A 15,263-nucleotide genomic window follows, 5' to 3' on the forward strand; every position below is an offset into this window, starting at 1 on the left:
TTTTCTGTATTTTGAGAGAGATTTTGACCCCTATTCTCATTTGTCAAAGGTTAACTATTTACAGATGATTGGAAATCAGTGACCTGGAATTTGGTGTATATGTAGCCCAATTTGTAGGAAAAATCTGAATACTTGTTCACCTCTCATTTTAAAATGGAGTTCTCAAAGTGCATGCTCAAATGGTGAAGATATTTCCAGGCTGTGAAAAGGCATATGCATAGCCCAAGACATGCTGACTAGAAAAGCGTGAAAAGAAGTTATTTGTAAACATCTCCCTAGAAGCAAGAATTGTGCCCCACAAATGGAGAAGGTATTTCAAGGCTACCCAGGAAGCTGAAATGGGAATGTTTTCCCACCTAATAATCAAATCTGGGAAATGACATTCCTCTCTTAATAGAGGCCAGCCTTTCAGCATGAAGCAAGTCAAGACACGTGTGGGATGTATTGGGTGTGTGAGCATTGCATTGCTTTCTTTTATACTTGAATTGGGCCTCTGCTTGGGAGAGGGTGCGCTTGTAGTAGTTGTATCTGTGCTTGTAGAATGAACAATTCATATTAAGACACTGGGTTAGGCAAATGCGCAGCTAAGTAACATTTATTGTATTTGGCATTGCTTTATTGTATTAAAACTTTTATTAAAGTTTTATTAAAACTTTTAAAGCTTTTAAAACTTGATGTTGTGCGGACTTTATACTGTTAGTTTTACCCTACCCTGTGCCTGCTTACCCTACCCTGTGCCTGTTGGCATTCTCTTCCCCTCCTTATTGTTTTACTATGATTTTATTAGATTGTAAGCCTATGCGGCAGGGCCTTGCTATTTACTGTTTTATTCTGTACAGCACCATGTACATTGATGGTGCTATATAAATAATAATAATAATAATAATAATAATAAATGTTTATTGTTTTATTCTTAGGGAACAGGCAGGTTGATGTGGGAGGAAGCAATCTTTCAGGCATTGTAGACCCATGCCATTTTGTTGTTGTTTATTAGTTCAGTCGCTTCCGACTTTTCGTGACTTCATGGACCAGCCCACACCAGAGCTTTCTGTCGGCTGTCGCCACCCCTAGCTCCCCCAAGGTCAAGTCTGTCACCTCCAGAATATCATCCATCCATCTTGCCCTTGGTCGGCCCCTCTTCCTTTTGCCTTCCACTTTCCCTAGCATCAGCCTCTTCTCCAGGGTATCCTGTCTTCTCATTATGTGGCCAAAGTACTTCAGTTTTGCCTTTAATACCATTCCCTCAAGTGAGCAGTCTGGCTTTATTTCCTGGAGTATGGACTGGTTTGATCTTCTTGCAGTCCACGGCACTCTCAGAATTTTCCTCCAACACCATAGTTCAAAAGCATCTATCTTCCTTCGCTCAGCCTTCCTTATGGTCCAGCTCTCGCAGCCATAGGTTACTACGGGGAATACCATTGTTTTAACTATGCGGACCTTTGTTGTCAGTGTGGTGTCTCTGCTCTTAACTATTTTATCAAGATTTGTCATTGCTCTCCTCCCAAGAAGTAAACGTCTTCTGATTTCCTGGCTGCAGTCAGCGTCTGCAGTAATCTTTGCGCCCAGAAATACAAAGTCTGTCACTGCCTCCACGTTTTCTCCCTCTATTTGCCAGTTATCAATCAAGCTGGTTGCCATAATCTTGGTTTTTTTGAAGTTTAACTGTAATCCAGCTTTTGCACTTTCTTCTTTCACCTTCGTCATAAGGCTCCTCAGCTCCTCCTCGCTTTCAGCCATCAATGTGGTGCTATCTGCATATCTGAGATTGTTAATGTTTCTTCCTGCGATTTTAACTCCATGCCATTTAGGCTTTTAAAAATAATCATTACTTTGAACTGTGACTGGAAGCAAATTGGCTTCAGGATAGATGTAACATGATCCCATAGGTGCATGCCCTCTAACATCCCATTTGCTTCATTCTGGTGCATCGGATAAGATTGTTATGTTAAAGATATCTGAAGTTTCTGTCCTGCCTGGGGACATGTAAAACATTTCAACATTGAAATGGCCTTGCTTGAACTGCATATTGTATGACTGAAGGCTCAGGCTGTATGAATTTGGAGGTGCAAGAACTATTGGTTAATGCAACATTGAGAGAATAACTCTCCATATCATGTCAATTGTATCAGAGTTTCATTAATTACAATGGGATAGTTAAATTCATGCTAGATAAGTTTGTCTGAGATGATGCAGGTTTTAAAAAATGTGATTGTAAACCCATAATGAGAGAGTTTCATATGAAAGCTTTGATTATTTTTAGGGCAGTTTGCAGGAAACATGAACTTCTGCAGTATGAGTTGGAAATGGCTGTTCAAGATCTGACATCGAAGAAGCAGCAGTGTGAGGAATTGGCAACAGGAGTAAGCCTGGTTTTATTTTTTCCATTTTCTTGTCCAAAATCTAGCATTAGAGAGAGCCAGGTTCTTAACCTAAATGACATTAATATATGGCTTGTTGACAGGAGACTCGTGAAGAGTTTTACGCAAGTTGTACATCTTTATATGATTTATTTCATAGTGATTTATGGTGTCTATGCAATCGAAGTTTATGTCTTGACCACAAGAGTGTATAGCATGCTACTGGTTAAAGTGCAGTTTTTGAACTTTTCTTTTTAAACATTATGGGTGCAATCTTATGCATGCTTAGACAGAAAACCCTCTCCAATTCCCAGCATGCCCCAGCCAGCATAGCTGGCTGGAGGGATACTGAGAGTTGTAGGACTTCTTTGTCTAAACATCCATAGGATTGCACTCTTAAAAAAAAATTATAGTACAACCTTACTTGTTCAGTGGGTTGGGAGATACCCAGTCAGTTTGGATAAGCTGGAGTGCTCTAAACTATTGATGGTAATGACATGAGGATATGAAGTAATTTGGGATAGCTATACCATGCACAATACTGTATAATAGCACACTGCATGCAACCATCTGATCATGGCCCTTTTCATTAAATAGCATGTATGTGGGTGGACATTACATTACACCAGCTTAAAGTTGTTAAAATCTTCTGGAGTGATCTTAAGGAGTTTCTTCAGTCAGCTCAGGATCACTCCCTTTTGCAAGGAGGGTTTAATCACCTTCCTTCTCTGCTGGCTTTTATAAGCCAAGAGGAGCAAGGATTCATGAATCTGTCCAGACACTTTGTCAATGTCCTTGAGTTGTACCAACTGAAACTCATCCAAGAAAACTGGACCAGGCTGTGCTCTGGATGCTTCATCTAATTCACCAGCTAAATAACTGGAATCTATGCAAGAGATATTATTTATTTATTTATTATTTATTTATTATTTTATTACATTTATATACCGCCCCCCAGCCGAAGCTCTCTGGGCAGTTTACAACAATTAAAAATAGTAGACATTAAAAGTATACAAAAAAATTAAAAAACATAAAAACAGTATAAAACAACAACAGTATTCATTATCCTGGAATTGCCTCACAGATGTGCTACAGCGGGCCTCAGATGGATCTACAATGTCCTTAGGGCCAACGTGTAATAAGCTGTGATGACCCTGAAAAGCTCCACTGGGCGGCAGATGGAGGCAGTGAGATGTTGTTTCTTTGACTATACCCGACCATGGACACACACCAGTGTTTGATTGCATCCACTAGGAGTTTTTCTCCATTTGCCATGAAACTGTGTCCTATTTTGTTTCATCGCTCTCAGCTCCGGGGTCTATCACAGAACTGTATGAGCTGTACTGCAGAGAGGGCACTCAGGAGCAATTGTGTCAACCACCCGGGTAATTTCTGTGTTCCACAGATCAACCAGATGGTTTCCAGAGGGCTGTAGGGTTTTTTCTGGCTGGAAACCATCTGGATTCATTAGCCTCTGCGGTGGACCATCTTAAACAGGTCCCACACCCTTGTAGAGGGGAAAAGCCAACATCAGTCTAAACCTCAACAGGAGGTTGACCATGAAAGTGGATGACAAATTCCTTTGTGATGGTCAACCTCCTGTTGAGGATTAGACTGACGTCGGCTTCCCCCTCTACAAGAGCATGGGACCTGTTTAAGATGGTCCACCCCAGAGACAAAGGAATTTGTCACCCACTTTCAGATCCCCATCTCCATGAATGGCTGAAAGAAAAGTGGTGTGGGGGGGTGTCTGATGACAAGTTGGGACAGCCCCATGGTTCTTCTTCGTGGTCTCTATGCATCACACATATGGGCTTTGCGCCTGCGCAGAGACCAGACCGGAACCTACTATAGCTGAGTGGAACGTTTTTGGCGGGAACCCCTCCCCCCACGCTACCGCGCATGTCCATGGGGTTCCCGCCCTTACCTCAGTTCTTCGTCGTCCGCCGTTGTGCATAGACCAGCTAACCGAACCTCTAGCGTTCTTCTAGTTAACTTACTTAATCTTTCTTTAAACCTGTTCATTCTTCAATCTTTCCTAATTCTTCTTACTTCTTTCTTATCTATAAAAAAAAAAAAAAAAAAAAATTTAATTGTAGATAGTTTTCTCTCAGCGACTTCGGTCGCCTGAGGCCCGTATGGCAGCGAAAGCCCCGTTTAGGAAGTGTGTACGGTGTGGAGCGAAACTTCCTCCGACGGACGGGCACTCCCTTTGTCTCGTTTGTTTGGGAGAAGGACACGTGGTGGAAGCCTGCCACCACTGTATGTCGTTTACAAAACAAACTAGGAAGCATAGAGCCGACAGACTTCGCTCTATATTGTGGGAAAAAGCTCTCAAGGCTACTGAGGCTCCCAGTATGGAAAAAACGGCAGTTGGTAAGTCCGTTACTGAAAAAACGGCAATTCGTAAGTCCGTTACCGACAAACCAGCAGACCGCAGCACTGAGGTGCAAGCCAGAGTTCATAGGGCACAGATACCCCTCACACCTGGCCGGTCTTTGACGAGTTCTATGGCAAAGAAGATTTCAAAGAAAGCCAGAACTCCTAAGCCTTCTTCTGAGCTGGAGAAGAAGAAGAAGAAGAAGAAAAAGAGGGACGCTGAGAGATCCACCCTAGCGTCTCCTCGAGCGCCTGAGGCGGTTAGGAGTCATTCTACTCCTCCCATTGCTCCGATCGCTTCGATGTCGAGGCCTCCCTCGGCATCGAGATCTCAGTCGGTGCCGATGGCCACGGTACCGACGCGCTCGCTCAGCCTTTCGGAGGGCGAAATAAGAGATTCTGCGTCAGCGGCCTCTTTCCAACAGCCTACAAGACCTCAGACGTTGCAGGGATTAATCCCAATACAACCGTCGCCAAGACTTACATCTCGCCGTGAATGGGATGGAGCTTCCAGATACTCCGATCCTCACTTGGGATACGAAGACTACGAATGGGAGCGATACCGTCCCCAACACTACCTTCCGGATCGAGAGAGTCCCCGGGAAGGCTACTACGCCCAACCGCCACCTGTAACAAGGATGTGCCGATTACCACCTGCATCGCCTGACCATCAGGCATCGAGGGTGTCTACTCCTCGACACCGTATGCAACCTTCGGCATCGACCGAGGCAGTTCCCACGGTACCAACAGACCAACTTCAGTTGCAAGTGGTTACGATGTCTTCTCCTGAGCAAGACTACCCGTCAGACTCGGAATCGAGGGTGTCTGCAACTCCAACGATGCCCTCGCCGGAGGATGAGGTCCACGATAACGACCCTTCCTCTCCGTCGGACGATATGGTCAGGTTCTCTGACCATATGCTTAGGATGTCACAGGCATTGGGACTAGATATCCAACAAACGGATGAATCGGTTGTGGATCCCATTTATGATGTGTTCCAAACTACTACCAATCAAAGACTGGCTATCCCCATTCCACATGCATTGAAGCAAACTGCTCAAGAGTCTTGGAAGACACCTGCTGTGACTCAGGCTACATCTAAAAGATTAGAGACTCTTTATCGAGTCCAGGAGGAAGGCGCAAAATTTTTGGTTCAACATCCAAAGCCTAACTCCATAGTGGTTGAGTCAGCCCAAGGACAATCTCAAAAGGCACATTCGGCACCGGTGGATAGGGAAGGGAGGAAATTAGACCAGACTGGCAGAAGGATTTACTCCTCTTCTTCCTTAGGCATTAGAGCGTCATCATACGAAGCGACGATGGCGAGGTACCAGCTTTTCCTATGGGAAAAGATGGGTTCATTATGCGAACACCTCCCGGAGGACAAGAAGGAACTGGCGAGGGTATTTCAAAATGAGGCTTCAGCCATCGCCAGGCAGCAGTTATCCACGGCTCGACACCAAGTGGACTGCCACTCGAAGTCCATGATGGGCGCAATATCTTTAAGGAGACACGCGTGGCTCAGATCGGCTAATTTGAGCCATGAGACCAAGTGGAGGATAGAAAGTATGCCATTCGATGGCGAGGGACTTTTTCACTCTAACACCGATGAAACACTGGATTCCATCTACAAAGCCAGAACAACGGCTAAAAAGATGGGATTCACTGCTCCTCCACCGCAGTACAGGCCAAAGAGATGGATGAGACCGCCAATGCAACAGCACCAGCAATACCGGCCTCAGTACCAGCCTCAACTTCGGCAGCAACAGCAGCAGTTGCAAAGGAAGAGGCCATACCAGGGCCGATATCAACAAGATAAGAGGCAACCTGACTTTTCTAAAAAGCAGCGTGTTTGACTCTTCGGCCCCAGATCCACCCCCTTTTGCGAACCGCCTAGCACCCCATTACCATCTATGGGAGTCAATTACAACAGACTCCTGGGTGCTCACTATCATCAACTCGGGCTATGCCATCGAGCTCGATGCCCTTCCTCCTTTTTCCGGCGTGAAAGTAACGACTCCATCCCCTCCTCTGCTGCTCGAGGTACAGACCTTGCTATCGAAGGGAGCCATCTCTCCCGTACCCGCAGAGGAACTCAATCAGGGATTTTTCTCTCGTTACTTCACGGTCCCGAAGAAAGATGGAGGTCTTCGACCGATCATGGACTTAAGACAACTGAACAAGTTCATCACCCCGAGGAAGTTCCGTATGACAACGGTTGCTTCAATTCTACAGCTTCTACAAAAAGGAGTTTGGTTCGCAGTGGTGGATCTGAAGGATGCGTACTTCCATATCTCCATCAGGAAGTCGCATCAAGCTTACCTTCGGTTTTCGATCGGTACATTCCAGTACCAATTCACCGTTCTTCCGTTCGGGTTGGCCACGGCGCCGAGGGTCTTCACCAAAGTCATGGCGGTGGTGTGCGCCCACCTAAGGCAGAAAGGCATTTACGTTTATCCATACCTGGACGATTGGCTCCTAGTAGCAGACAACAGCGAGACGCTTCAAACGGACATACTAACCACCCTCAACCTATTGGACTCGTTGGGGCTTTGGGTGAATCACGAAAAGTCCATTTTGACCCCACAGCAGAGGTTGGACTTCATAGGAGTAACCCTATCCTCTCGAGACGGAAGAGCATACTTACCTTCAACCAGGGCGAACACTTTGCAGCAGTTAGCCATCGACACCGAGAGCCGCCGGAAGGTATCGGCTTGGACAGTCCAGAGACTATTAGGCCTGATGGCAGCCACTACGGCAGTCATCAGGTTTGCAAGACTCAGAATGAGGGTATTGCAGGCCTGGTTCTTAAGGACTTTCGATCTCAGGCTCAATGCTCGACGAACTTACCTTTCGTTACCGAAGCAAGTCAGGGCATCGCTGAAATGGTGGTTCTCGATGTCGACTCTTCTCGAAGGCGTTCCATTCCAACAACAGGCGCCTTCGGTAACGATCACGACGGATGCATCTTTAGAAGGATGGGGAGCTCATTGCAACTCCCTTACTGCTCAAGGTCGTTGGCCTCGAGCCCAGAGAGAACAGCACATCAATCATCTCGAACTCATGGCTGTAGAAAATGCAATAAGAGCATTTGCACAGTTGATCGAGGGCAAGAATGTCTTGATCGCGACGGACAATACTACCGTGGTGGCATACATCAACAGGCAGGGTGGAACAAGATCACACCCTCTGAACCGGTCTGCACTCAGGATATGGAACTGGTGCATAAAGAGAAGGACTTACCTGACGGCGATCCATGTAGCCGGCAAGGAGAACGTCTTTGCGGACTCTCTCAGCAGATCCTTCCATGTCGACCACGAGTGGGAGCTCGACGTCGAAGTGCGGGAAAGCCTTTTTCGGTACTGGGGCCGCCCTGTTGTCGATGTCTTCGCTACCGAGGACAACGCAGTCTGCGCCAAGTTTTGCAGCAGGGCAGGAAGAGGAAAGCGCTCTCTAGGAGACGCTTTCACCAGAACTTGGAGAGGAAATCTCCTGTACATGTTTCCTCCCTTTCCACTGTTGACAAGAGTGATAGCCAAGATCCAGATGGACAACTCCGATTGCATCCTGATCACGCCGTGGTGGCCTCGACAGACGTGGTTCTCACACGCTCTTCGGTTATCGAGAGGGGATTACATCAGGCTCCCGTCGACACCGAAGCTACTGTCTCGACACCAGGGCAGGGTTCGACACGCAGATCTGTCGACCCTCAAGATGACTGCATGGAGGATAACAACAACTCCTCCTCTGCAACTAGAACTTTGACTGTGGATCACATTATATTGGCAGCACTAAAGCCTTCCACTAGGAAAACTTATGCAGCAAAGTGGCAAAGATTTCGGAACTTTGCTTCAGTACAAGATCAAACACCAGAATCTTGCCACTTACCCTTCATCCTTAATTATTTATTGACACTTTTCCAGCAGGGACTTAAGCTCGCATCCATCAGGGTTCACCTTGCTGCGATTACATCTTTTCACCGGGGTGTGGATGGTTTTACACCTTTTACCCATCCAACAACGAAGAAATTTCTAAGAGGTCTGAAGAACACGATACCGACTGTGAAAAGTATCGTGCCGCCATGGAGCCTGTCAGTTGTGCTGCAAGCACTGACACGCAAGCCCTTTGAGCCCATGGCGTCGACAGACCTTAGGCTACTTACTTTAAAGACTGTCTTTCTAGTAGCCATTACATCGGCAAGACGGGCAAGTGAGCTTAAAGCTCTTAGGATAGATGTTCCATACACTATCTTTCATAAGGACAAGGTTGTGCTACGCACAGACCCAGCCTTCCTACCTAAGGTAGTGTCAACTTTTCATCTGTCTCAGCATATTACTTTGCCTGCTTTCTTTCCTAATCCAACTTCACCTCTTGAGTCTTCCTTGCATACTCTCGATGTGAGAAGGGCTCTTGCTTTTTATAAAGACAGGACAGAGACATTTAGAAAAACAAAGCAACTGTTTATTTGTTATGGTGAGCCTTCTAAGGGACTCCCTGTCTCCTGCCAACGACTATCACGCTGGATAGTGGAGACAATAGAATTGGCCTACTCTATTTCTAAATTAGAGTTAGTGAAACCTGTGACGGCTCATTCCACCAGAGCTGTTTCAACATCGGTGGCCTTCACCAGAGGTGTTCCCTTGGCAGACGTCTGTAGAGCCGCAACGTGGTCCACTCCATCCACGTTTGTCAAGCACTACAGTTTGGACACTCGTGCGAGGCAGGACTGCTCATTTGGGAGGACAGTGCTTTCAGAGATCTTCAGATGATGCACCAACCCACCTCCAAAGGTATGTCAGCTTGCTACTCGCCCATATGTGTGATGCATAGAGACCACGAAGAAGAAATGCAGGTTGCTTACCTGTAACTGTAGTTCTTCGAGTGGTCATCTATGCATTCACACAACCCACCCACCATCCCCACTTGGTGGTGTGAGACTTATAAATGACACTGTTTTATTGTGGAATGTACTTTACTTATTTACACTCATGTTTATGGGGGCACAACGTCGGACTCCTGTAAACTGAGGTAAGGGCGGGAACCCCATGGACATGCGCGGTAGCGTGGGGGGAGGGGTTCCCGCCAAAAACGTTCCACTCAGCTATAGTAGGTTCCGGTCTGGTCTCTGCGCAGGCGCAAAGCCCATATGTGTGAATGCATAGATGACCACTCGAAGAACTACAGTTACAGGTAAGCAACCTGCATTTATCATAGAGGCCATGAAGTCTTGAGCCACCCCAGACGAGATGCTCTCGGCGTGAATGTTGACATCCCCCAAAACCAGCAGCCTAAGGGACCTCAGCATCACATCTGAGACTACCTCTGTCAGCTCAGGTAGGAAGACTGCTGGGTAGTGGGGCTGGGCGTTATACCAGCAGAATCCCCATTCTGGCCCAATACAAGATGCAAATACTCCATACTAGTAGTCATACAGACAGGGAGCCGAGAGAAAGAAAATTATTATAGATCATGGCAAACCGCCCCCTCCCTGGGCCTCAAGTCTAACCTGATGCTGAACTTAGTACCCCAGTGAACACAACTGGGAAAGACTAACCCCTCCCTATTTGGCCACTCATGATGGATGACATAATTATTGTCTAGAAGATTGGGAACCTGCTTTGGACTTGTGCTCTTCTTCCTCTGTTTGTCTTCTCTCCCTGTTTGTTTCTTCCATTCCTGGGAGGAAAGGTGGGATAAAATATAACAAACTTTATACCAATCAAATGTTTTGAAGCAGAAGCATTCCCCATCCATGTATTTGGGCACTTTATTTTCCTGGAGGAGAAGAAACTAATTTCCTGGAATATGTATTATATATTTTTTCCAGACTGTGAGAACATTCTCCTTGAAGGGAATGACCAGCAAGCTGTTTGGCCAGGAAACACCTGAACAGAGAGAAGCAAAGATAAAGGTTTTAGAAGAACAGATACATGAAGGAGAAGAGCAGCTCAAAGCAAAGAACTTGGAGAGCCGGTAATTGTTGATTATGTATAAAGAAAAATTAGATTATTGAAGTCATAAAGGCCTTGTAAGCTATTTGTGCACTGCAGGTGTTTTTATATATTTCTGTTTATGAATCTTTTAACTGGCAAAAGCAGTACATATTTAGCTGCTTTTTAGATAAGTAGCTTCTAATTAAGGTTAGTTTTCTTGGCTATTTTTTTTTAATGAATGCACCTTTCTTTTACTTCAGAATAAAAAATTTAGAAAAATAAGTGCTGACATTTCCAAAACCGGTGTACCTATGTGAGAGGAGAAGAGTTTTTACTGTTTCCTGTATAAAGATTATAGCCAAGAAGAACAATATATTCAAGGTTATCTGTACTTCATGCTTAAACTGCCCAGAGAGCTTCGGCTATGGGGCGGTATATAAATGTAATTAATTAAATATAAAAAATTAAACATTCTTCAGCCAGGGAAACCAAATGTTGCACCAATGGAAATAAAATTCTCTGTTACCTGTATAAGTTATGTAAATTATGGGCACAGTCCTACCATGATACTCGTATGCCTCCGAACCCTGAGACTTACCATTATCCAGTGCAGAGCGGGAGGCATGTTGGAGATTATCTTTGCCTCCACTGCACCTCCTGCTCTTCAATTTAGCTAGTCAGTCTTTTTTTTTTTTTTTTTTTTTTTTTTTTTTTTTGCTCATCTAGTTGAGGCATTGGGGAGGGAAGGAGGCCTGGGGATAAAGCATAAGCCGCCTCCTCCCCGTTCTCTGGTATACCCCCTTTCTGTCCTCTCCAAGGTCACTGTGCGGTTCTGTCTGTGCTGGTGGGGAGGGAGAGGGCATGGGGAGCTTGGACTCCCTCCATATTTGTTTATTTAGATAACTGGATGTATTTTAATCCCTCAAATTGCTTAAGGAAGAATATCTTATGTTTGCGCATTCCAAGATCCACAGGGATAAAATACTTCTCTGAATGATTCAGATTCTGAGAAGCAAGTTGCCCAAATCCTCATCTGAACTTTGAGTAGTGAAATAAACTGAACAACATAAGGAGAACAAATGCATTAATTTTGCTTTGGTATTAAATGTAATTATGTGGCCCAAAAGTTTCAGTTCAGTACATTTAATTGGTTAAAGAATGGAAATAAAATTGGGGAACTTGGGTTGATAGTTAAGATGCATTAAATTGACAAATACAAAACTGCAATTAGAAAGCAAGAGGGTAGCAGGCATCCTGAAAAACACTATCTTGCTTGAATATGGCCTCTTGTCATACTGTTTGTTCACTCATTTGTAAGGCGGGTAAGAAATAAATATGTTGTGGTGGTTGTTGTTGTTGTCTCTTTCTCGCTCATGGTGGTTTTTCTAGATGGAAAAACCATCCAAGTCATGCCGTCTTTTACAGATTCAGGAATTTCCTGACAATTGAGCATGTTTTAATTATGACTGCTTTCTGTATGGTGGTGTGGATGTATTTTGGTAAGCCCAGTTTCCGTAGGTTTTCTGTAGTTTTTTGATGTGATGCTGGTGACTGATGTGACTAATGGAATAATAGTGACCTTTTCCTGTTGCCATAATTCTTTGACTTCCATGGCCAGTGATGTATATTTTTCTCTCTTTTCCTCTTCCTTTTGAATAACATTTTTGTCATTCGATATTGCTATGTCGATGAGGTATGTGTGTTTTTGGTTTTTGTGTATGACTGTTATGTCTGGTCGGTTGCAAGGTATTGTTTTGTCAATATGAATTGTTCTGTCCAAGTGTGTGTGTGTGTGTGTATATATATATATATAATTATTATTTCAATTACAAGATGAGATTGTACTTACATGGTGATATGTGCAATGTTTCCACTAATTTGTTTACAATTTATTTTAGAGACTTTCTGAAAAGTGCCTGGACTGATATTGAACGGTTCAAAGAGCAAAAGAACCATGACTTGAAAGAGGCCCTGATCAGTTATGCCGTAATGCAGATCAGTATGTGCAAAAAGGTAAGTCTGTTGGACAAGCATTTTAAACAGGGAACCAGAGTATGCGATTATAATACACTGGTACTTTAGTCTCCAGAAAGGCTACTCCTCCCTGCATTCCTCAAATGGCTATATGCGAAGATGAGGAACATCCTGTTTATGTTTAAACATACAGCATGCACTATGCAGGATATGCAAGATTTACACTTCATCATGACATGCAAAACTCCCAGTGATTTAAGTGGAAATGAATGCATGAGTGTTGTCAGCTGATGTTATCCAAATACCTTCTCAAATACAGCATTTTCCTTTTTCTTTCTTTTGTTAATGAAGGGAATTCAAGTTTGGACAAATGCAAAAGAATGTTTCAGCAAGATGTGACGTTTGGAACTTTGTCCTTCTTTACAAAATGCTGGAGAACAGAAGCACAAATGCATGAACATGGATACTAAGTTGCTACATTACTACATGGAATTGGTATAGTTGTAAAAGTAGGGCACAAAGAATTGGTCTCTGTTCCTTGATGGCCACCTTGTGGCTTGTTTTGCATGCAGTAGCAAGTTGAACATTGTAGTTCTCTCTTTCTCTCAAAATAAGGCTATAGGGAGGATCCAAGTTGGCTCCAATGATGACTTAAACTAAACTGTTCACCACCAATCTTTGCACTATGTAAATCATTTCCCAGTGCCCCTTCTGTTTCACATTTGTAGTGCTGTAACATATAATGATGTGCATTATTTGTTTTTTTTTCTTTTCTATAAGTAGTGGCCTAAAATTGTGTTTTCAGCATTTCAGCAATATCCATAAATAACACATTCATTGTGTATCTCTGATGAAAACCTGTTTTTCCAAAAATTACCTTTCTTTTTCTAACAAATTTTTGAATGTTTAATACATTATACAACAGGGGTGTTCCATACAGAACAACATTATGTTTCTGTGCTAGAAATTTAAAACTGATAGGATTCCATAATCAATTTTTCTACTTGCCAACAGATAAGTGCATAATTAGCAAGCAGATAATACATTTACTCTTATTGACCTCAGTAAAAATGCTTAACACCAGCTTTGAATTTAATTGGCAGGATCTATTAGGTTAAAAGTATTTGTTTCTGCATTATTAGTTCTTTTTGAGATGATTATGCTAAACATAAAGATGTTTCCCTTTTGAATACTAACAGTGGTAGCTTTCTGAAAAACATTAATTTTAAGTGCTTTTGCTTTGCACATGTAGCAGTGTAAATGTGGATTGTATTTACATGTCTCTGCATTCATTTTGTTTACTGCACTCTTTTCTAGATTTGTTTTGAAAAAGGAAATGGATAGGATGGATTCTTTGGCGTCCGTCTGGTATAGCGTGTTCAAAAGCAAGATCTCTCTTGCTAGCTCTGTTTAATCTTAAAGTGCAAGACACCAGCTGTAAGGAAGATCTAATGTTCATTGGCCTCTTCTGCATAATGGTATTTAAAATGTCACTCAAGTTAATGTGGAATCAAGCCAGACATAATTGTAGCAAAGCTTCTTTGAGATTAATAGTACTCATTTGTCAAGCACACATTTAATTATTTCAGATAATAACACTGTATTAGTTTACATATACCAGAAAGAACCTCTTAATCTTTTTATTTCCCAAAATCAGATCTTTTTTCTTACTGCAGTTATAAAACCAGGTTTGCAAAGTAAAGCATTTTCAGCTAAACTGATGTATTTTTTTTATCTTTTATTTAAAGTTTAATGGCTAATTTTAAGAGTAGTTACATCTTTCATTAAGAGAAAATCTAGTCTGCTTAAGATAGATATATCTATGCCGGATCATTCCATTTCAGACAACTGTAGAATCTGGGTCCTAAAAACTGAAGAATAAAAACTTGTACATTCCAAAAACAATAAGCAGCTACGAAGTTAGATTTTTTATAGTAAACTTCCTAGAGTAGTCGTGCCTTAATTTAATACCACTGGGCACTTGGAGTCAATATTTTCCATGCACTTGATCTTCCTAGTGCCTTCCCCCCCTTCTTTCATAAGCTGTATAACTTAAATGTATTAGTATGCCTTTTTTCTTGCTAACTGTATTAAATCTGAGAAGGGATCAAAAGGTTCTTGTAAGCTTTGTGCCAAATATGTGAAATAAAACTACACTTTATTATTTTTGCTTTTCATATTTATTTTAGATTGTCTTTTTAAGTGATTGTATCATGTATTGAGTTATATTGTTAATACTTGCTTATTATTTTTTTAAAGGTGCATTTTCAAAGGATCTGGTCTTCAAATTCTACTTGCATTTGCCATATGTAAATATGCATATTTCCACACACAAAAACCCAAAAAACCAACAAAAGTTCTTCTTAAATAAATTTCCATAAGTTCATTTTTTGCTCAAGTTAAATTAATGTATCAGTACTTCTACAAAGAGTTCGAAGAGGATGCTGACTGGCATACAAAGAAGGGTTGCACCAATTTCTAAAAATGCCCAAATGCAAGCAAAGTTTAAAGGATGGTAAAATTGTATTTACTGGAAGTCATCAGAGTAAATGGTTACTTTATTCCTTGCGCATGAGAATTTTTTCTCTGAAAGGGGAAAATGTATCCTGTCAAACACAAA

At 42.7% G+C, this 15,263-nt stretch overlaps 1 protein-coding gene across 1 annotated transcript in view; it reads left to right on the top strand.

Moving 5' to 3' along the window:
* Window positions 1-14,807, top strand: part of SNX4 (sorting nexin 4) — a 36,567-nt gene extending 21,760 nt beyond the window's left edge. The window contains exons 11-14 of the mRNA XM_063116649.1: window positions 2,261-2,360; window positions 10,564-10,709; window positions 12,568-12,682; window positions 12,995-14,807. Of these exons, the coding sequence (XP_062972719.1) occupies window positions 2,261-2,360; window positions 10,564-10,709; window positions 12,568-12,682; window positions 12,995-13,042 (409 nt within the window). The 3' untranslated portion in view covers window positions 13,043-14,807. The remainder of the gene's footprint in view (window positions 1-2,260; window positions 2,361-10,563; window positions 10,710-12,567; window positions 12,683-12,994) is intronic.
* Window positions 14,808-15,263: the final 456 nt, after the last annotated feature.

Source organism: Elgaria multicarinata, chromosome 2, assembly GCF_023053635.1.
Source record: "Elgaria multicarinata webbii isolate HBS135686 ecotype San Diego chromosome 2, rElgMul1.1.pri, whole genome shotgun sequence".
NCBI classification, from domain to species: Eukaryota; Metazoa; Chordata; class Lepidosauria; order Squamata; family Anguidae; genus Elgaria; species Elgaria multicarinata.